At 34.1% G+C, this 24,618-nt stretch overlaps 1 protein-coding gene across 1 annotated transcript in view; it reads right to left on the bottom strand.

Annotated features, from left to right (window-relative positions):
• Positions 1-21,312: 21,312 nt before the first annotated feature.
• LOC118195329 (RNA-binding protein lark-like) overlaps positions 21,313-24,618 on the bottom strand; it is a 32,655-nt gene continuing 29,349 nt past the window's right edge. The window contains exons 7-8 of the mRNA XM_035366628.2: positions 22,705-22,831; positions 21,313-21,613 (exon numbers count right to left, since the gene is read on the bottom strand). Coding sequence (XP_035222519.1) covers positions 22,819-22,831 — 13 coding nt within the window. The 3' untranslated portion in view covers positions 21,313-21,613; positions 22,705-22,818. The remainder of the gene's footprint in view (positions 21,614-22,704; positions 22,832-24,618) is intronic.

The following is a 24,618-nucleotide window of genomic DNA, read 5'->3' as shown; positions in this document are numbered from 1 at the left end:
CAACACTCTTATCCAACTGAATCTCACAAGGTCTAATTCTACCATCTCTTCCATGAAATAATTCCATAATCCTACCTAACTTACAGTTTACAGCTTTTCACATTATCTTCTCGTACAACATCATTAATTTTAAACACAGGAGAATTTTTTGGAGTTTTCGAAAACATGACTGATCTTAATTCTAACAAATATTCTTTATAAAACCTTTTCAAAAAATGCTCTAATTATAATTGCCTATGCTTCCATCTTTTAATCAACTGAAGATCTTGTAGATTCTAGTTTAGATTTAGGTGCAGATAGAACAGTTAATCTAGATTCAGTTAGAAAATGAGATAAAGAGGATCAGGTTCATTTGGTTCATTGTATACATAGGTTATATGTCTAGAATTTAATAACGGCTTCAACTAAAACAGTATAGAGTTCTTCATAATATACAGAAGCTTCACCTAAAATAAGTTTTTACAAATCTTACCAAACGTTCCCAGAATCTACCCAAGGAGAACCTTCTACAATAAATTTTCATTCAAACCCATTTTTCCCAAGGAAATTTAGAATCGTTTCATCTTTACACAATTTATACAAATATTTTAATTCACGATCAGCAGTTTTAAAGGTCTTAGCATTATCAGAATAAATAACTCTACAAATACCTCTACGTGCAAAAAATCTACACGATGCTTGAATAAAACCCTCTGTCCTTAACTTTGATAACAATTCTAAATGTCCTCCTCGTGTCACTGCACACGTAAACAATGAAATATACACTTTTGTACCATCTTTTCAACAAAGGGCGAACAAAATCTAGGCCACTTACCTCAAATGGTTGAGCTTTCTCCACTCGGTCAGCAGGAAGCGGAGCCATATCTCGTGTCCAGCTTTAGCATTATATTTTTTTACAAAATCTGCAATCATATGGCACTAAAGCTTCATTTACACCACTATGAAGTACCTTTTCATGACAGCTTAAAATAATTAAACGATAAAACAATTATTTGGTAATATTATAGGCTAAATTTCATAGACATCTAATGATGATTGTACTAATCTACTTCCAACTCTTAAACAACCTTTTTCGTCCATTACTGGATTTAATCCAAACCATTTGGAATTTTGAGACAATGGTTTTTTACAGTTAGCATCATTCAATTCTGCAAAAAACTACTCACCTCGCGATAAGTTAATCCAATAACACCTAGCATTACATATTTCATTTTTGGTCATAGGACCAATCACTCTATTTTGTGACTTTAAATTATTAGTGTATCTAAATATATATAACGTGACTCTTAAAAGTTTATTTAAGTCACCAAAGTTCTCTATTTTTAACACAGGCTGTAAAAGTTGAACACCGCTGGTAATTTGAGTCACAACTCTTTCTTCAACCCTATCTACTATGTTACAATGCTCGTTCACTTTAGGCAAATTTATTTCATCTTTATGAAATCATGGAGGTCCATGCCACCACACTCATCTACTGCAAGCAGTTTAACAAATACGTGTGATTTTGTCGGCAGGATTGTCTGATCCAGGACAATGATGCCACATACTCGGGGATGTTTTATCTTGAATTTCCGACATTCGATTTTGTACGAATGTTTTCCATCGCAGTGGTAAGTTCTTTATCCAGTGAAGCACAATAAAAGAATTAATCCATAAATTAATCTTAGCTTCATCAAAATGCACACGGTCTGCAGTTACAAGTCTTGCACCTAATACTGCTGCCATGAGCTCGAGTCTTGGTAAAGATAATTTTTTCAGGGCACCAACTCTGCCCTTGGCTATCACTAAACTTGTTCCAAAATATTTTAAGCTACGGAATTTCATGTACACTGCTACTCCGTAAGCACTCTGAGATGAATCACAAAAACAATGTAGTTCCATTGTTTCAGGCGTTTCATCAACATCACGAAAATACAACCGAATTGTCTATATATTAAATAGATCACATAGTTGACTATACCATTTGTTCTACTTGTCTTGCAATTCTGTGGGATAATTTCATCCCAATCAATACCTTTCAGCCATAAATCTTGAAACAGAACATTTGCTTGAATAACATAACACATGGAGCAAGAAAACCAACAGGATCGAAGATTTTTGAAGCGGCTTTCAAAACACCGCGTTTTGTTTGGTAATTTGACAGGATGAAATCAATAACGTCTTTAGCATTAGAACAGAAAATACCCTTATTAGTATTCCATTGAAGTCTAGGAATCTCTGAGGGGGAATCAGAGTCAGGCAATTTAAAGCTAATGAAGTATTTGCTTGATTTGTACTAATTCTTTAAAGTACTCGAATTTGAATTCCATTTGGTCAGTCAATGATGCTCTTTTCATTATATCACTGGCTTCAAGATATATTTGTTCAGCTTCCTCCTCCGTATCTGATCCACAAATAAATTCGTCAACATACATGAAGTTTTCTAACATTTATACAGTTCTGGGATAGATGTTTTCAAATTTCTTTAAACGATCCTTAATGCAAGCGCTCAGCAAAAATTTACTTGATTTTGCTCCAAAAATTACACGACACATCCAATAAACTTGAATTCTCAGATTGCTGAAACTTGAATTCTCATCAATCCATAAAAATCGCGTTGAATCCCAATCTTCAGATGCAACAGAAATTTGCAAAAACGCCTTCTGAATATCTGACGTAAATGCAATTCGATGAAGTCGAAAATTTATTAAAACTTTCAAAAGTTCAGGAAGAAGATTTCGTCCTTGAAATAAATTATCATTTAGAGATTCATGATTCTTTTCCTTTGAAGAAGCATCATAAACCATGCGAAGTTAATATAATAATGCGAAGGAATATAATAAGTTTGTTTCCCAGATGGGGGAAAACTGTTTGTTCTTACTGTTGATTGCTAAATGTTTACATCCAAAACACAGAAAACACCTTCCAGTACATTTCAAAACGTTACGTTTTTCTTCGGAGTTCACTTCAGTACATTTGTATTTCATATGGTCTTCTTTATCACAAAATATACATTTATATCCAATCGTTGACAAAGCTGAAGCAGTCCGAACTTTTGGTTTACAATTCGGAAAAGCTTTCGTGAGTTGTTCATGTTGACGAATGTATCGTTTCTGATTCGTTTTCGCAGAGTTCGTTAAATTTGCAGGTTCTCGATAGGTAACTTCTTCTTTTTTTTTTTTTTTTTTTTTTTTTTTTTTTTTTTTTTAAGATTTCTATAAATTCCTTTATATTAAATCCTGCTTTCAACTTCGTATTTTTCCACTTCGCTTAAATTGCAAATTTAATTCCTCTGGAAAATTTCTTTAAACTCAGACAGGACAGAGACTATTTCCATAACTTCCACAAATAACGTTTAACGATTTTAAACTTCGAATGTTGACTTCGCATTAATCGTATAGTTTACGCAGCGCTTTAACATTTGAAATGTTCCGCACTGGTACAAGAGATAATAATTTATTCATATGCGAAAGTGATGACATCTTGTCTTCTAAAACGTTCTTTCAGTATTTCTATTGTGAAATCGTAATTCTGGTCACCCAAAGCAAAACCGGAAATGGCAGCTAAAGCATTACGGCTAAGTAAGGATTTTAGTGTACGTCAATTTTTCTCAATCCACCATGATTGTGAATTGTATTTTCGAACTGGTTCCAAAAGTCCAACCATTTAGACGAATCTCCGTAATAAGTTCCGATTTGCAGATGTGGTAACTTCGCCGCTTTCGTTTCATCTGAAAGTGCAACATTAGCCGTCTCGTTCTGATGAACTGTTGTTCTAGAAGATTTCAAATTCCTTTTCAAAAATCGTTGCATTCTTCCTCTCCATATAACAATTTTATCCTGGTATTTTTGACTTAGCGTCACTTCATTTTCAATCTTTCGTTTCGATTTCTGAATCTAAACTTTTTAGTTAATTGATTTTTCTCAATTAACTGTTCATACAAATCTTCGAGTATTTCAATTTTTTCATTTAGCAAAATATTATTTGTTAAATTCGTTTCGATTTTGGTTACTAGTTTCGTACTTAATTGCCTTACAACCAATCGTTTCTTTTTCAAATTTTCAAAAACGCCCTCCATTTTCGAAATATTCAGTCTGTCGATTTTTCTGGTTCGTAATAGTCCCGGTGTGAAGGCACCATAAATAAAATATATGTAAGTATCTAATAAATCAAACTGGATCGAATTTAAAGTAATAAACAGAGTGTTTTTCCACACAACGTTTATTTAGGAACACCAAAAACGATCTGATACATATACATAATTATCACATCACAGTTTCTTTTTACTACTGCCATCGGAGGATACATGGTCATAAACATATATTTAACAAATTAAAAGCAGTAGCGGAGATACAGCAGCCACCAACTATATGCGAGGATTATGGTTTGAACCTGGCGTCGTTTTGGTAACAAGAGACGTGAAAATTAAATAGAGCTTTAAAAAAAATTGATATTCTGCAAAGCGTTAAATATTTGTCTTTCATATTTAATCAATAAACTTAGGGATTTAAAAGAAATTTGTTCCCACTGCCGAAAAAAAGTTTTTTTTAAGATACTTAATTTTTATTTCAAATTTGCTTCTTATTAATCAACAAACTAAGAGATTTAAAAGCAGTTTCTTATCTCTATTATTATGAATTATTAGATAGATTCATTAAAAAGATTTTTATAACTATTTTAGACTAAAAAGTCAATTTCTGTCGCATTTATAACAACAAATAGAATGAAATTGTGTCAAGAAACTATTTTAATTTCAGAATGGAAATTCTCTCTACTTTGACAATGAACACATCTTTAAATGGAGTGTGTTCATTGTCAAAATTTTTAAAAAGAGATTTAAAAAAAATATCCCAACATTTTTGGAACGTTATGCAGTCTTATGTTACCGCGCTCTCAGAGGCGTAGCTAGGGTGGGGCGAGGCGGGGGACATCTGTCCCCGAGCGCAGCATCCAAGGGGCGCCAAACTGATGTTACAAAATTTTAGAATGAAATGCTTCCCATTCTTGGCACACAGAAAGGGGCGCGAAATCCTCCGTTGTCCCTGGGAGCATAATTCACAAGTGCACATCAGTACCGCCACTGCGGGAGGGGGTTTCAAAAATGCTCCACCGTCAACGAAGTCACTTCTAGCAGATAGACGATTTTACGAGGGGTATGGTGATCGGAGTGAGAAGGGCGAGTTGGTCCTTACGTCAAATCGCAGCTGATACCCACATGGATGCGAGCACGGTGCATCAACTATGGCGAACATGGTTGGAACAAGGAAATGTGGGAAGAAGGAGGGGTGCAGTTGCAGTCAGAGTGACGTCAGTACGCGTGGATCGACGCATCCGTCAACAAGCTGTGGCGGTCTCACAAGTCACTTGTACCGCGATTCTGCAGCATGTGCAAGATACCCTAGATGTCCCGTGTTGACCAGAACCATTTCCCGTCGATTGGTTGAACGTGGCCTGCACTCACGGATTCCATTAAGAAGAGTGCCATTGATGCCAACGTTTAGAATGGTGCCGAACTGGAGCAATGTGGATGACAGAATGGCAAAACATTGTATTCTCAGATGAGTCACACTTCTGTTCATCCAGTGACAGTTGCCGCATATGTGTGTGGCATCGACGTGGAGACAGATCTAATCCGGCAGTAACTGTGGAACGCCCCACCGCGAGACAACATGGCATAATGTTTTGGGGCGCTATTGCCTAAAATTCCGGGTCACCTCTAGTTCGTATTCAGGGCACTATGACGGCCCAACGATACTTGGATAATGCACTGCGGCCGGTGGCAATCCCCTACCTTCAGGTGCTCCTTAATGCAATTTTTCAGCAGGTTAATGCCCGACCACACAGTGCTCGCATCTGCCAACATGCTCTGCAAGGTATACAGATGCTTACCTGGTCACCGTGCTCTCCTGACCTGTCACCAATCGAACATGTGTGGGATGTGATTGGACGCCGTTTGCAGACTCTGTCCCTGCCTCGTTCAGAAGGCGAACTGTGGCAAATGGTTGAAAGGCAACGGAGAGCCATCCCTCAGGACACTATCCGCACTCTCATTGACTCTATGCCTAGACGTGTTTCTTCGTGCATCGCTGTCCGCAGTGGTCCTACATCCTACTGAGCCGACGCCGTCCTTGCTCTGTATTCTGACTAATCATTTTGAAATAAAGATCACTTATTGCTGCTTTCTGTCTCTGTCCTTCTTTCCAAATTTCAACACTTTCTGACCACTCCTTCTTAGTGTTGCATTTTCAATGTCGAGCAGTGTATGTAATGAGTCGATGGTGTAGATCAGTGGTCTTCAAACTTTGTCAACTCACAGAACTCTTAGAACTATGAGGTTTTTTTTTCAGGGAACCCCATCCTACCCTTCAAAAAACTTATTATCTTGAACTAATAATTAAAGTAGAGGATATTTTACAGGTAATTTATCTAATGAGAATTAAATAAAATCATTGTACTTTTTATTAAAAATATTTAGTATAAAATCATTGTAAGTTACATATTAATAACATTAACTCGCATTCCAGCTGCCACCTACCATTCCACTATATACACTGGTGTGCAAAAATTAAGGACGAAGTCGAAAAATTAGCATATCAGCTGATCGAAGAGGCAGAGCGGACAGAAAGACCAATCAGGAGATTAAGTAAGGCGATGTACGGTAGCACATGCGCAGATATGCAGGTAGACGTAATGGGGGAGTGTCTGAATAGTATAAAGCATGTTGTCGGTGTAAGATCAGTATTTCTGGCAAAGAGATTGCACGCTGTATAGCAGTTATAATCACACCGAGTTGCTGCCTCAGCGAGAAATGGCGAATAATCAATCTGTTAGACGACATCTGGATGCATTTACCCGAGGTCGAATCATTGGGAAGTTGGAGGAAGGCCGCAGTGTGACAAGTGTGGCTGCAGAGTTCGGAATTGCTCACAGCATCGTTTCACGACTTTGGAGACAATTTCAAACTACAGGAACAGCTATCCGGGGGTTTAGTAGTGGTCTTCCACGAGGAACCACACCCGCAGATGACCGGTATATTGCCTTACAGGCCAGAAGAAACAGGCGGCAGACAGCGGAAGAAATCGCTAGACACACGACACAGGCGACTGGACGACCGTTTTACCGTGGCCAGAAGACTGCACGGTGGTGGTCTGTTTGCACGACGCCTTGTACGGTGTGTACCTCTAACGCCTGCCCATCGGAGAAGGCGTTCTCTGTGGTGCCGGGAACACCGGAATTGGAGATACAATGAATGGGGACGAGTACTCTTTACAGATGAGAGCAGATTCAGTCTGAGTAGCGATTCTCATCGCATGCTCATCTGGAGAGAGCGGGGAAGCCGCAATCATCCCTCGAACATCATTGAAAGGGACAGGTATGGAGGTGGCGGTGTTCTCGTTTGGGGAGACATCATGCTTGGTAGTCGTACAGACCTTCACATCTTCGACTCAGGTTCAGTCAACGGGACCCGTATTGTAACGAGATTCTTCTTCCATATGTGCGTCTTTTTAGAGGCGCTATGGGTGCGCAGTTCCTTTTCATGGACAACAATGCACCATGTCATCGCACAGTAGCTGCCGAACAGCTCTTAGAGAGTGAGGATATTGAACGTATGGATTGGCCGGCACGATCTCCGGATCTCAATCCCATCGAGCATGTATGGGATTTTCTAGGCAGACGCTTGGCAGCTCGTAGCTTACCACCAGTAACGATTCCGGAGCTTCGATTGGCGCTGCAAGACGAATGGGCAACAATGCCTCAACAACTCATTGACACCCTCATTCTCAGCATGGGCAGACGCTGTGAAACCTGCCTAGCAGTCAGGGAGATCATATCCCCTATTAAAGACCGGATGTTTCTTGCTGGACATCCATCACAGGGATGTTTCGGCCTTCAGTCGCATTGCGCTCCATGCTACTTTTTCAATAAAGCTTCTTTTTATCCCTCTGATTTCTCTTTTAGTAAGTGTTGCTTACATTACTCACGTCCTTACGTATTGGGGATCTTACGGTATTAAATGTGTTGATTTGGAAAGCTTTTGTACAAAGTTATATTGAAAAAACCGTCTCGTTCTTAATTTTTGCACACCAGTGTAGATAGTGACTGGGATGTGGTTGCACTTTTTTGCATGAGCCGTCGAAGTCTTCTCTGCTGATGTTGCCTGCTGTCGCATTTCCTATTCTTCATTTTATTTGTTTCTATATTTTATTTTTATTGCCATACACACTGAGAAAGATATTTTTACTTAAATACATTTCTTCGAATGGTATTAAAATGTTTATAACGGTTTGGGAAACTTCTAGATATTCTGCATGAATCTGCAACTAAAATTTAAAAGCTGCCCTTTCTTAAATTTAGATTTTAACGTCAAATCTGAATGTCACACACTGTCATCCATCAGAAGAAATCCAGCACCAATAGCAGCGGCATTATGGGCGGAAATATGAATCAAGGATCTCGTCTCGCTATCTCACATCGGTCAAAGTTCCTCCATGAAAAATAGGCAGGTCCGTGTGACAACCGAGAGAGATCCTAGCCCAAACCATTATTCCACTACCTCTGTAACTGACTTTCCACAATGTGAGACTGGTTGTATTTGGTGGCTTGTTCCCTCCAGATCAGCTGACGACCTGAATCATTCTCCATTGTGAACGTGGACTTGTCTGTGAAGAGTACAGACACCCATTGTTGACTGGTCCAGAAGTGTTCTCTTGCCTAATATAAACAGGCACCACTGTGTCCTAGGGTTAAGGGGACATAAACAACTGGTTGTTCTGCATACAGACCTGTATTGTGCAGGCGTCTGCACACTGTAGTAGCTGAGATTCTGGTTCCTGCTACCAATGAATGATCTGCTATGAGCTGAGGCACTGTAAAGTTGCTTCTCCTTCGAGCCAAAATAGCTAAATAATGGTTTCAGGCAGATGTTTTAGCTCTTGGTCTGCCTGGAACATGTCTTATAGACACAGAATCTTCAGATTAAACTGATTCCATAGTCGGTGGACCACACTAGAGACATTGCGACGTTTAGCAGCATCAGCTAGTGACGACCCTATTTCCATCCATACAATCGACCACTACCACAACAAATCGGCAAACGACTTCCACTGATAGACTCTCCTGGATATTTTCAATGAAATTGCTAATAACAATTGAAGATCAATACTCGTGAAGAAAACTTAAAATGGTCGCATTTTTTCTCCAGCTCCTACATAAGTACTCTTTTTTTTTCCTTTGAAATAAAAGTGGTAGCTACTGATTGCTTTTGCATATATTTTCTTAAATTTCGTTACTATCACACATTAAAACGGCTAATTTAAATGTTACTGACATTTTTGTAATGGTGAGCTTTGGGAAACATGTTGTTCCTTAACTTTTGGAGGGCAGTGTATTTGGGTAGTATGTACTGTTTAAAGGCCATTCCAGAAATACATCCAGACATAGTATGCTTCATGAGAAATAGTATTACACCCAAACATAGAACCTTCAACACATCAACATTCTAAATTAAATTATTCTCAAAGTTCGGTAAAGCAAGTAAAATAATTCATTACTGAAATTTGATGTCACCAAACTAATATTCAATTTTGAAGCTAACAGCAACAATCAAGCCAGCATCTACTAATGTATGGTCAGCAGCAGCACACAAGTGAAATGGTGCATCTGCAGCATAAGGTTTCAGCACGCATTTCAAGAGCTTAATGATCTTTCATTTTGGAGTTGAGTCTGCTCAAATTCTCTGCCAATCCTAGCAACTAGTGGCACATAAGCAGTTTCTCGGATGCAGGTTATCTCAATCAATACAGTACTGATAGCATATTTTTGTTATGCCTGCTCATGAAAAGCATGTTTCACAGATAGAATGAACAATCTTTGATGCATTAACCAGAAGTTCATGATATAATTCTACCATTCAGCAATATTTTTCAACCACGATATACTTATAAAAAGATTGTCTTTCCATTTTTCAACCAGTAAGACATGTAGGCAGATAGAATATAAAGGAAATACATTTGTAAACCATTTGGAAAAAAAAATTAAACAGTTTAAAATGACAAAGAATGATACACATATCGAATATCATTCATTGTAAAAGTTACAGAGGCAGTACTGCAGACCTAGTATGACGAAAAATTCATCAAGTACATGGGAAGATGCATCTGACGATAGTACATGTTACTCGTCACCAGTTTCGAAAATTCAGGGATGGAGACAAAAGCAGTAAAATCAACCATGTTCTGGATGTATATCAGTGGTTTTTGAGCAGATTTGGGCAGGCCATATTAAATGTTTCAGAAGCAACTGAAGAATTTTAGCAAAAACACTATTCACACTCAGAACAAGCATTTAAAGAAGAATGTATGCATCCGAGTTCATCATAAATTTTTGTTCCATATCTCTGGAAAGTTACAATATGTGTGAACCAGTAACTTTCTTTCTCTGCTTTCTTGTTCTAGAAATGAACTATTCTTTGAATTAATTAAGACAGGTGATGAGAAATAAGATTTCTGTAATAATGTCAAATATCGAAGGACATTTGACAAAAAGTGAGAAAAAAAAACTAATACAAAGTAGGCAGCATTTGTCAATAGCCTAGGCATCACCTTTCAGAATACAAACTACAGACTTTGTGCTATTTTAATCACTCAAAAAAAGCTATGACTCTAGTTGGTTTTACCTTTCCAGATTTACTTCAGATTGTCATCCTTTTCGAACGGGGCCCACCAGCGGCCGAGCGGTAAAGTCGCTGAACACTGGTAGTTCGGTCCGAGGTTCGAATCCCGCGAACGGGCTGGCTGCATGGGTGTTTTTCGTGGTTTTCCCCATGTGTAACGTGTATACGAGCCAGTTTCCCTTAGAAAGTCCTCCACGAAAGCATCCCTCCTCTTAGGCAGATAGCCCTAGTGTACTTTGCCATAATTAAATACACCACACCACACCACCTTTTCGAACGTTACAGAATTCCTTAGCCCTTCAAACCTCGGAAAATACACAAGATGTGAAAATAGGTTTTTTTTTTAATTCTAAAACAAGATTTCACAAGGAATTATTTGATTACAAAGCAGATGGCACACAGTCATACTAAATATCGGAAATTACGCGAGTATGTATGTTATGTCTCCCCCCCCCCCCAATCTACTCTTCTTTTTACCTAAAAAAAAAAAAGATGAAATCTTGTATCAACATCGTACTTTGTTTAGATTTGTTCTATTACTGACCATTTGGTCATGCAGTGTATAAACAGAGATAGCATCATACTCAGTATTTTATATATTTTAATTGATTACAGCAATTTTGAAACTACTTTTGATTGAACAGACTTAACTTTCTTCTTCAGACTCCACATCGCAACATGGACTTTTAACTGCTTTATGAGAAATCTGAACACTTTTAAAGCTGTACAAGATCAGTTGAAAATACAAATATACATCTGTACTTTTAATAAACAAATAGTACTTGATTAAACGATAAAAATTTTCAAGTTCCCCTCAAATCAAATGCATAACCTTGTACATCACAGGCTTTTAAAGAATTATATATCTTACTGGCCATCCGAAGTATAAAATACTTCCAATTATATTTCTTAACCTGGATCACAGTCCTCGGCACAGAAGTTACCAATTAAGGTTACAGCAAGTTGTGAAGAAATTCGTATCTGAAAAATCAGTTTATCTGCATTGAAACTGTTTATTTGACTTGAAAATATTCTGTAAAGCATTAATAAGTTTTGCATTTAAATGTTTGGAAACTTACTGGTTTTTTTTTATTATTTCAAAACAATAAAACTCTTAATCATCCAACAAATGCTTTATATGCAAGTAACACAGGCAATGGCTTTCTAAACAAATCTAATTAAGGATATTATTTTGAATAATCACAATACTTTTACCACATATACATCCATTAAAAATATTATTCCGATGATTGAAAACTGCGAAATGTTCAGAAATTTATGCAGGTGTTGAAAATCGCACATTGAGTTCATCATTATTAATGAATTTTGCTTACTGTGCATATGCTCAATGGCATACCGTTGGCACGGGAGGAAATGCTGGCGACTAAAGGGGCATAAATCCTACAAAAGCCTGTTAGTCATGTTGGTACAAATGGAACGTATAGTAAATATTCAATTGCTTTTATTCTTCAGATGTATGTATAATCAATAAGCATTCAGCTAATAATCTTGTAACATTTCCTGTTTTGTAATCAAAAACGAAAATTTGCGTAGTTTATAATCGATATTTACATTCTAAGTAATGAAGCAACTTACAACCTAAGAAACCCTGCATAAGAATTAGCATTATCCATCACAGTTGTCTTCCACACTTACCAAAAAAAAAAAAGTCAAATTTAAACATTATTTTTTCCAAATTCCTAGGCAAAAATACCAAATGCAGCTTAGAAACACAACAACATGGTTAACATCCATAAATAAGTAACAATGAATTAAACAGAAACAATACTTTTTTTTCTTTTATAAGAAATTTATTTATTTTTTTCTTTTATTTCTTTTTATTTATTTGTATTCAGTTGCAACTCACAAAATTATGTTCTGCAATAGTTTTAGGTCTTAACATATAAATATATCAATGTAAAAAGGTGAAGAGATGCCTGCGTTTTTTCAATCATGTAAACATTAGCTGAAAGGTAAACTTCAAATTTTTGTTGGTGGGTAGAAAATGGTCAAATTCGAAAAGAATTTTAAACATTCCAAACTTAAGGTAGTCAATAAAATGGATCATTTAATGGGTCCACAACAAAGTTCTGAGTTTTTTTTTTTTTTTTTTTTTTTTTTTTTTAATTGAACACAAATAAAGCAGTAAAAAAATATAAGAAAATTTCACTGAATGATATAAACACCATTTTATTCTATGACTTTTAGCTATCTCCCTGACAACTTGAAAATTTCTTTTTTAAAAATCATCAGGTTTATTTATAAAGAAATATTTGAAGTGCTGTTACAGTTTCCAAGAAAATGAACTCCATGCCCTTCAGAGAATTCTGAAATTTTGACAGTTTCCAATGAACTGAACTCCACGGCATTCACAGAATTCTGAAGTAACCTGAAAAAATGTAAATCAGAGCAAGGTCTAATGAACATACGGGTTGACATACTCAATAAAACTGTTCGGCATTCACTGAAAATATGGGCCCACGATGGAAGACAGCAATTCATGACAATTAATTCTGGACGTTTTACTTCGATTTCTCCTTTTAAAACCAAAATTTGAGTACGGCACTTTTTCAAAATTTTTTTCCCACTTCAGTGGCAACTATTCATAGTGCACCACTCCTTTGTAGCACCACTGCATACAAATTATTACTTTTTCCGAACACAGCTCCCTCTCAATGTTACTAAGAGGAGGTTCTTTTGGGTTACACGATTTTTTTTTGTATTATTATCGTTGTATTCACTTTTCTTCTCTAAAGTTTCAAAGGAACTTGTATTTTTCTTCAGTAAAGAATCACATGCTGAAACTCAAAAAGCATATTTTGCTCTGTTAAAGTATGGGATACCTTACATCAAGGCAGCTGACATACCTAACCTTTTAAAATGATTATGTACTGTATATTTTGGAATATTTAGTCTATCTGATAGTTCCTGCACTGCCTGATGTGGATTTTCAACGACAACTTCTTTAAATCGATCTTCGCTCACAGTAGAGGATCATCTACAGCAGGCATCATCTTTGAGGCTGAAATTATCGCATTTCAACTTTTATTAAATTATCTCTAAAATGCGCCACATATTTAGTCTATCTGATAGTTCCTGCGGTGCCTGACGTGGATTTTCAACAACTTCTTTAAATTGATCCTCGCTCACAGTAGACGATCATCCACAGCAGGCATCATCTTGGAGGCTGAAATTATCGCATTTAAACTTTTATCAAATTATCTCTAAAATGCGCCACAAGAAACATCACTTTGTCCACATATAGCACAAATTTTAAGGGTAGTCTAACATTCTTTTTTAAAGATAAAAGTGCACAGTATGATGAAAATGAACTTTTGGGGTCTCCATTCTCAGCACAACACTGAAATAAAAATTATGCCACACTACATGCTAGATTTATGCAGCTTGAGCAAGAATGACTGTATTTAAACATCTGCTTCAATCAAAGCCACTCCTTATTAGCAGTAACAAATTAGAAGAAAATGCCCCGTCCACACGAGTACGCTCACGGCACAGTTGACACGTTTTTCCCCCGGCATAAATTCGCATTACACAGAAGATGTAAAACAGAGTTCGCTCCCGTTCCGCTTTTTCTTCCCAGAGACAAATGAACAGCTAATAGCCGACCGAGTTCTTATTACGTGTCATAATCCGAAAATCTTCTCGCTTACCCGTTTCAATATGGCGTCAGAACCACACAGAGATGAGTTTTTGCTAAAAGGGATCGTAACTGTATACAGCAATAAAATAATCATTGTTTACAGCATCCTCAGATTTCTCAAACCATATATATTGGTATAAATTTCTAATTCTTATTAAAGGGAAGAAACTGTATATTTATAAAGGCAATGATTCGAGCAGTATATTCATATGCTTCACCCGTTTATAACACAGTAAGTAACAGGAACTTAAATAAATTACAGCTTCTGCCTTGCAATAATCTCCTTAATTATTATAAATATTCGCTATTTCATGTCAAACAAAAAGCTCTATAAATATCCCAATATTAAATACACCAAAAACTAAAAACTAACTTCAACGATATAACAACTTCTAAAATAAAGCAGTTGACTGTGAAAGAATATTCAATAAAATACAATTAACGAAATTATCAAGGACAGTTACAACTTGGGTCATACGGCAATCATTTATTGAATATTACTCAAATTACCTTTGCAGTGACTTCTACCTCGTACATTATTTTTCATAAACACTGCTATCATAGATTGCTGAGCGGTCAGCGTAGTGGATTGCAAAGGGAAAAGTTGCAAGTTCGAACCTCACCTGTTACCACTGCAAATCAGTTTTTTGCATTTTGAAATGTGTTTCTAATATTTAATCATGAATCATTATATTCTTATTTTACCTATTATTATTGTTTCCATTTTTTATTTTATCTATTATTATTGTTTTTAATTTAGCTTAAAAATGTGCACTGCAAATACAGTCAAAAGTCTTTAATCCGGATGTCCATAATCCGGAATGATCTATAATCCGGACCTCAAAGCTACAAACTTTCTGTGCATGCGTCAACACATAATGCATTGACGCATGCGCGTTTAATGTATAATGGACGGTATAAGCTAAGCTAAAATTAGCTAATTATCTATTTCAGTTAATGTTGCAGATTGCGTTTTTCCTTAATTTTCTAACTGGATCCGGCTTATTATTTTTTTGCAGACGGTTCGAGCAATTTTATAAAAGTAAGTTTGAACTTTACATTATGTCAAAAAGAATTTCCAATTCTGGAGCTGCCAAAGGATCCACAAAGCGAAAGCATGTTTCAATGTCCATCAAACAAAAAGTGGAATTGCTGCAAAAAATGGATAAAAGCATGTCCTTTGTTTCTCTAACCATTCCGAAATCTGTTTATCAATTTCACGCTGCTCTGCAGGGGGGGGGGAGTAGCGGCAGGCAATGAACTGGAAGTTGATCTGTCAGCATTATCCTTATCTTCAGGGCAGATGTTTTTATTTTATTCGGCTTATAATTCCTTACTGAATGCAGTATTTCATCTCGATGTACTCCATCTTTGATATGATTTAAATCAAATTCCTCATCATTATAAATATCACAAATACACATAAAATAGTTTTCTGGTTGCAATTTTCTAATTTCGACTATGCGTTATGTATGCTTCACGCATGCGTGAGTTGAAAGAAATACTAATTCAGAAGTCAAACAACAAAAATGAACAACAACAATGAAAGAAATGTTTAATAAAGTAAACAAATAAATATTAAGATTTTTTTTGTAAATTTTGATACCCTTTAGATCATAATTGCTCTTTATTTCATAAATTACGGTTTCATATTTTTAATTTTATAATTTCTACATACCATCTTACCAGATTTAAATTTATAACTATTATTGATTAATGTTGCCAAATGTGATGAAAACCACTATTATAACTATTATTGATTATCCAGAAAAACGATAATCGGGAATCGCCGAAGTCCCGATTAAAGACTTTTGACTGTATCTGCATCTCTTAAGTAAATTTATTTTTACCTTATTGCATATTTTATCCTGCACATAATTTTACATAAACTGCCCAAATTTTGATCTTTATTCTAAACTCAGAAATAAATAAAAAGAAAAATGTCTGAAAGCTTTCAGAATTTATATTACACTTAAATGGGCTCTTTTTGATGGGGTCATTTACAGGCATATACACGTTTTGAGAGCATTTGAGCTAACGTCACATTCTGCTAAAAATATTTAAAAACAGCACACCTTTAGAAAATTTATTAGATGAACTTATTCTTCCAATTCATTTGTGTGATACAGAAAATAATCAAATTAGAGAACACTTTACTAGATTCCTTTACACGTACTCCCATACCACACATAAACAAGCAAACAAAGGGAGGGGGAGATTAAAAAACATGATTTTATTGTTTTTTAATCTCCCCCTCCCTTTGTTTGCTTTGATTGATTAAAAAACATGATGGATGGTGTTTCAAGTAATTTATATACTATATTCCAAACCGATGATATAAAACTTAATTTTCATACAATATAGAATTTGCAAGTCTGTCAAACTGGTCGATACTCATCTTGAAGTAATTAAAAAATAATTCAGGATATTCACTTCACAATCGAGGCAGTAAAGAAAAAAAAAACTCTTTGAATAAGTCGCTCTAAATAAATCTTTCAGACCCTTTTGCGTTTTTGCTTCTGCTTAATGATTGAACTAGTTTCAGCTATCAAAAGATCATCTGATTCCGATGTCTTGCCACAAACATACAGAAACACAGCGAAGTAACATGATGTACTTCCGTTCAACAACGCTATATTACAGCATCACGTGATTTTTTGCGCCAAATAATTCTATTGGTTAAACGCAATCTTCACAAACATGCTCGTTTGGACACTGTTTTGCTGGTAACGTAAATGCCCTTTTGTAAGATATGTTCTGAGTGTAGTCGTGTGGATGGGCCTTAACAGACAAATTCTTACCTATTTCACTCTTATCACACAACAAAGCTCACATGAAATACAAACTATTGTGCAGCAAAACAAAATGAAATGATACTTTTATAAACAAAAATACAGATCAAGTTATTAATAAGATGCAGATGCAAAAACCATAAAGATTTCAAAGGAAATTTTGGTTTAGCCAGCAAATCAAAACTGTTCAGTGCATGAATGAAGCAGCTATTAGCACATTTCAGGAGATTATCATCAGATTTAATACATTTTCAATGGTCATGCTCAAAATGATACATAAATATATACCCATTTAATGACAAATTCCTTTATTTTAACATCTGAAAAAGAATGAAACATTTCATTCAAAAAGCTCCAAGTAGCTCTCAAAACTTTCAGAACAGAAAAAGGCCCTACATCCCTTCACTTCTGCTATGTTCAGATTTTCTTTTAAAAAGTTTTCTTCCACACACCCTCTCCCTAAAAGGTAGGGCAGGATCACACTTATACAGATAGCAACAATAAAGCTTCAGACAAAACAAATTCGAAGTTTCCAAAACCATATAATTCCATTATACAACCTACAGTAAATTTTTATCTCTGTTAAGACAGCAGAAGATAAGAGAACAGATATTCTACCTCTTATTTTAATATTCTAAACGTTTTTAAAACACAGAAATCACATGAAAAACAGATATGAATAAGAAGTGAAAGACCAACTGTCACATGCGGATGAAAGCCAATTTAATACTCTGAATTCCAATATCACAAATGATAATTTGCCAACTAACTTAACAATTGAATTCCAATATCACAAATGAAAATTTGCCAACTAACTTAACAATGAAAATAATGTTTAACAAGTGCTATTCTAAAAGCAATTTAGTGTGTTTCAATACCTTTCCTGATGCTGATTTTGACTGCAAAACTAGAAGTTCTGCATCAGGTTCTACCATTTTGTAATGACTTCCTGCTGTAGCTACGGTTCTTTATCAACGGTGACTTTGGTTGTCTGTCTCATACAAGTGTCCATAATCAATTTGGCTTGACAGAAATTGCCCACAGATTATGAGGAAGTTAAGTCAAGGTATTGGCACTGATTAAAGAAAAAGAATTTCTTAGATTTAAAGTTTTGTAGTTGCCATCACAGATAGCAAAAGCTTGAACATTTATAACTTTAACTTTTCTTTGACGTCATAGAAGCCAAAGCAAGACTTAACATGCTTCACTATGTCGCTTCTTCCACCATGACTTATTATGAAGTCGCACACGTTGCAAAATGCATAGTTATTTCCTTTGAAGGATTCTTTAATTGTTGGAAATTCGGCTTTGTAGGCAGGCCGAAAATATTGAGAATACGGGTTTTTTTTAACTCATTTCGTAACGACGTATTAAGAAAATTCGTAGCACGTGCAAACAAAAAAAAAAAAAAAATCAACAATCCACGCTCGCTGAGTAATTCCCTTGCTGCTGAAGCGAACGCGAAAAAAATAATCTGGCGCCCACAAAGAAAAGAGTGGGAGAAACAAGTTCAGCGCATTGGATTGGCTGGTTAAGCGGCGAGTTGGGAGAAACCACAGGTTACTGGATTCGAAGTAGTCGGTAGTTGGCGGTAAAACACGATGCAATTGGCAAAAATCGCTGAATTGGCAAAAAATTCTAAAATTTCGACAAAAATCACTAAAAACACTTGAAAAATAAAAAAATTCGTAAAAAATGGATTACGATCGTAAAATCATAAAGACAAACGCATTTTCGTAAAAATTACGAAAAATTCATAAAAGTTGGCAGGTATGACAATATATATATTTGCTATATATGAGAATGCTTGTAGTTGGTAAACTGGGTTTATTAATCAGCTATGAGGTTATCATTTTTGATCGCATTACCTAAATTACCAAGTACAAGTATTACCCAAGGAAGTGCACGGCATTCAGTAAGGGACAAATATATCTGGCATACTGAAACAGATCATTTGTCAAACCATACACATAATCTATATATATAAAAAAGAACGACTGTTTGTGTGTTTGCTCACAATTAACACAGTCCCTACTATAGCTATCATCACCAAACTTTCTACAATTCTTTTCTGGGTCCTGGGAAAGGTTGACGTCTACTTTTTTCCAAAAAAATAGCTAGATATCAGAGATATAAATTAAAAACTATGAAAACACTATTTTTCGCCCTCATTTTTCCAAGTAGCAACAGTCTTGCACGCTGGAGATACAAATCTGCTTTATTTCGAAAGGTGCCGCTACTGCTTTCAAATCATACAGTTTGTTAACAAAAATTTCTAAGTTTTAGAAAATATGAAATAAAAATAGCACTGACAAATATTAAATACATTATTCACAATTCCAAAAATTCACAGAAAGTCATTTCGACTGTTCCCATCTTCGTACGACTTTAATCAGCCGAGGTATTAAAAACTCTGGAAACACTAATTTTCATACTCATTTTTCCAAGTGGCAACTGGAAACATTAATTTTCATACTCTTTTTTCCAAGTGGCAGCTGTCTTGTGCATTGGAGACAAAAAATGTCACTATTGCTTGCTTTCAAATTGTAGATTTGTTAATAAAAAATTTTTAAGTTTTATTTAATCTCTCTCTCTCTATATATATATATATATATATATAAAAGAAGGTCTGTTTGTGTGTTATTTGTTCGCATTATTGATTTCTGATCAATTACAATTAAGTTTTTGCCATATTTAATCGACTAAAATTGAATCTAGGTGAAATACTGGATCGAACTTGAGTTTTTACGACCACTAAAATTAGAAAGATGAAAATCATTCAAAATTGCATGCCATTGCCGCTGATATGAGAGAGAATTAGTTTATTTTTGTATCAAAATTTATGTTGGTTCCATATTGCATCAGACGGGAAAATGCATGACTATGAGTAGTATTTTTGGCATCGTTATTACAGAAGGATTTCAGCAGTATCGTTCTCTGTGTTGTTAGATATATTACTCTCATTCTAACGTAACTGGCACCAGGTGCTTCCACTAGTAATTAAATATTTAAAACTCAATACCCTTTCCCGAACGCCACCCATTTTTGGTTTAAATTATTTTAAGAAATGTTACATACAGACTGCTCAAATTCTACTTCAGTGACTCATTAAGGCTGATTGAAAATAACATATAGAATGTGCAGGAGTTGTGTGAAAGTGCATCTAGTTGTTAGTTATCTTTAGCTCACACAAAGAGCACAATATTATTTTGTATGCCAATTACAAGTATACTCGCATGAACTCGTACACTGCTAAAATGTCAAGAACTCGTACACTGCTAAAATGTCAATCTATTTAATAAAACAAAAGATGAAACGTGTTAAAAGAGGCATTTCTTTTATATTCACAAGTATTTATATTTATTAATTACAAATATCCCATTTCTTTTAGCTAAAAATATCTATGATTGTACCAATACAAAATTTATAAATAAATAAACATTATTCATTAAAAATGTCAATAACTCTTTAGGTTACGATTCAAAATCCTTCAATTGATTTATACATGTAGTTCGTACTAAATCCCAAGTGTCTGCTTTTATGATTTGGCAGCAAACCCAATACTAGTATGGGATATATCTGAAATCTTCCATATTTTCATCTCTGAAGGACAAAAAGTCATTGGAAGCTCAACTTTTTCCCTTTCACCAATCCTGACTGAATAGTTGACAGTGCTTAATTTAAATCACTTGGATGTGTGAATGAACTTACCAAAAACTATTCATCAGGATCTTCAAAGAATAATTTTATGTTTTCACATTCAAATTTAACCCTCTAAGCGGCAAGGCCGTATATATACGGCTTAGAATATTTATTGTGATATCTGTAAGAACGTATATATACGTGTATATTAAAATATGTCAACAAAATTAAGGCAATATATCAAAAGAAAACAAATCCAAGTATGAAATACCAGGAGAGATTTTACATTAAAATCAAAAAAATAATTTGTTCTCATACTAGTTTTGGGAAATTTGTGCTTTCTTAGCAAAACCAGAGGTTAATAAGAGAGCTTAATGTCCTTATTAACCTCAGAGGGTTAATAAGGACATTAAGAATATCCTCCCCTAATTTTTGAAATTATCATCAGAAGCAGCAAAATCATCTGCAAACAAACAATACAGTCTCTAATTGTGAAATTTTTTCCACCACTTGTGTCATTAACACACACAAAATACAATCGAAGATAATAATGGTGTATTCTCTAATAATAAAAAAAACTGATAACTTTATTGTGAAATTCATTAACTTTTTACAGCAATTTAATATGGTGTTCATCAAAAGGCATTTCATTCAAGTCATTTAAAACAGATTTTTCATCTTAGTTTGGATGAAGCACAAGTTAATTTTGAGAAATAATTGAATTTTACAATGTCAGTAACTGGAATGTTTTTCCCCCATCTCTCTTCAAATTCTTGAGGTTTCTCTTTTGAAAACTGTCACGCAAAAACACAGGTTCAGTTCTTTTAAATAGTTGAAGTTTCTTCTTAACATGTGGCACTTAAATTCCTAGAAATGAGCAGAGAATATACAGTATTTTGTTTTACACAGCAGCTGCTTTATAAATGCACATAACACACTAAAAACAAAGTTGCATGATAAGTAAAACCTAGACACCTGAATGAAAAAAAAAAATGAAACTGGTTATCTTACCAAAAAAAAATTTATAAAAAGAAATTCCACATAGCCAGTTCTCAAAAAGGATAAAGACAAAGTCTCTCCCCCCCCAAAAAAATGCATTATTACCAGATCTTGAAATGACACAAATTGATTTTTATTCAATATTCTGAATATAATGCAATTAAAAAGGAACTACTTTTTTTTTTTACCTTTATTAATTCTCACATAATCTTTTGAAAGAACATGGATCCTAACACATCAAAGATTTACTCACAGAAATTGGTTTCCTAACAAAGTTTTACTCATAGAAAATGGTTTTCCAAAATCATATTAATTTATTCATTTAAAGTTCTTATCTGCTTCTCAAAAATTAAAATATTTTACGATAAGCAGCTCATTTAAATGAAAACCAAAACACAGACAAAATCATGTGTTACAATTAAAAGGCTATTCATTACAAGTTCCTAAATTAAAAGGCCATAAAAATCATCAATACTTATCGTCTGTGTTTAAGAATTAATAAGCAAAATTTTCATCAAAAAAAATAAATAAGCCAATTATTTGACAGTATTCTTAAAAAAAAAAAGGTGAATAAAACAATAATTCCAAACATTTTATAAGGTTAATTTATTAAAGACAAATACAAACAGGTAAATACTGCCATACACAAATCTATTTTCAATTTTTATTTCAATCAGGCAATGCAAAGCAATGAATTAAAAATATAAATTTTAATTTAACAAACATTCTCTATTCGTAAAAAGCAAATTAAAAGTTAATGAAATTTAATTGCAAATAAATAAATGATTAGTTATTGCTGCAAACTAATCTTACTATTTATTCTTTTGAATTAAAATTACATATGGTTTCAGGCAATATGAAATAAATTTCTACAAAAAAATGCAGTACCATATTTCCGCACACACAAAATACATTTTAAACCATATGTAATATAAAAAACAATGCAATAAGATACTCACTATTGCAAAATGTTTTAAAAGCAAGTAAGAAGTACGACAATTTCAAACTTCTTTTCCAAATGACTGCATCCACTGATGATACTATGGTGAACATGTTGGTATTTCTTATGTTTACTAATAACCATATCTGAAAATATATGACAGAACAGATGATAATCAATAAATTATTTTTAAATGTATCAATTTTTAAAACTTTTATTGCTTCATACTTCACACACTTTAGCATTAAAATATGCTTTAAATAAAGCAGCAACTGTTTATTATAAAATGTCCTAATCAGGTTTCAAAGTACTTGAAAATAATTAAATTTCTAACAGAAGTATTGTTGATAAATATTTTTTTCAAAAATCTATTTCAATATGCTATTTTTAATTGGATGATTATTCATTATGACAAAACATTATTAAAGGCAATCTTCTTTAGCAAGATTTATTTTGTATACAGTTTTAACAGAAAAACTTGCTCATTTTACATTACACAAGGAGAGACTAAAACACTATTGCAGCCTGCCATTTCTAACCAGAGGGAAAAAACTGAGATAAACTGTAAATGTTTAGCTTGCTTTTCATTCAGCTATAGTTCGTTTTTATAATACCTGAATATTTTATTATTTACAATTTTAAATTTCCACAATGCAATTATAATCCTCAACCTTTAAATTATATGATATTCTTTATCACCTATTCAGGTGATCAAAGGAGCAACTTGATGTAAATCATGTGTCCTTCGACAGTCAAAACCTGAGCTCTACAATACAAATGAGTAGCGCTATCCAGCTCTCAACTTGAATATCAATAAATAAATAAAATATTAAATAAAGATATTTAAAATTTAAAGCCACAGGTCAAACTAGTAATAATAAAGATCACATAGTAACTGCAATCTCAATAGCATGAAAGAAAAGATGTAGTCCATAAACTAGAAAACTGCACAAAATCATTTTTAGAAAATTGTGATATTACTTTTGTTGGATACAAAATAAAGTTATCTATCCTTATTTTCCTCATTCCATCCCATTTTCTATTGCTTGGAAATATTTTAATGTACTGTAAAGTTGTTATCTTTTCATTCTAACCAGAAACTAGCAAACCTGGAATACATATATCAATCAACATTCTGAATGAGAAAGTATTCATTGGGTAACTTTATAGAAAAATATAAGCAGACTGTACTTACAATTTGATTTTAGACTTTTCTCCTGGAACTCACTTAATATTTTATTACTCATATGCTGCTACACAAGTACAATCTAAATATAGAACAAGATTTCAAATATGTACAGTCATACCTCACTTTATAAACTCCTGCTTTAGAAAACCTCTAAAGTCATCTTTTGAAGATTAAAAAAAAACTTTTTAACTAAAAACTCTCTGAATTTTCCCATGCACTGTCACAGTAACACCATCTCAGACACATAAATCAAACTAATACCTTATTTTACAAATGTAGCAAATTTTAGAAATAAAAAAAAAAAAGTTCATAAGGGTGAGGTATTTCTGTACACAGTTCGGCAAAATACTAAAATATAAATGAACAGAAATTTCTCGGATTTAAATTACAGGTTTAAAACCGCAAAGAAATCTTCCTTTAGTCGTATATTTGAATTTTTTAATTGTATATTTGAATTCATACTAATTATAATAGCACTCTCCAATCCTTCGTCAGAAATTTAGCACATATAATAATAAACAATGACTAATTTTAAGAAATCTTAAATTTATTAAAATACCAAAAATTATCAACCTCTATTAATCAATAATTGTTGATAATTGCAATGTCATACAGTCTCATCTTTAAATAATATTAAAATTTCTTACTAAAACTACTAATTAACGAGTTTTTTTTCTCCAAATGAAAAAATTCTGAAATTACTAAAATAGGTGAGATATGAATGTGCTTTTAAGTTACGAGGGC

This window comes from Stegodyphus dumicola, chromosome 1, assembly GCF_044657685.1.
Source record: "Stegodyphus dumicola isolate Sdum_Otavi_A_Nest chromosome 1, ASM4465768v1".
NCBI classification, from domain to species: Eukaryota; Metazoa; Arthropoda; class Arachnida; order Araneae; family Eresidae; genus Stegodyphus; species Stegodyphus dumicola.
The sequence above is the reverse complement of the archived record's forward strand: the minus strand, read 5'-3'. Positions and strand labels throughout refer to the sequence as shown.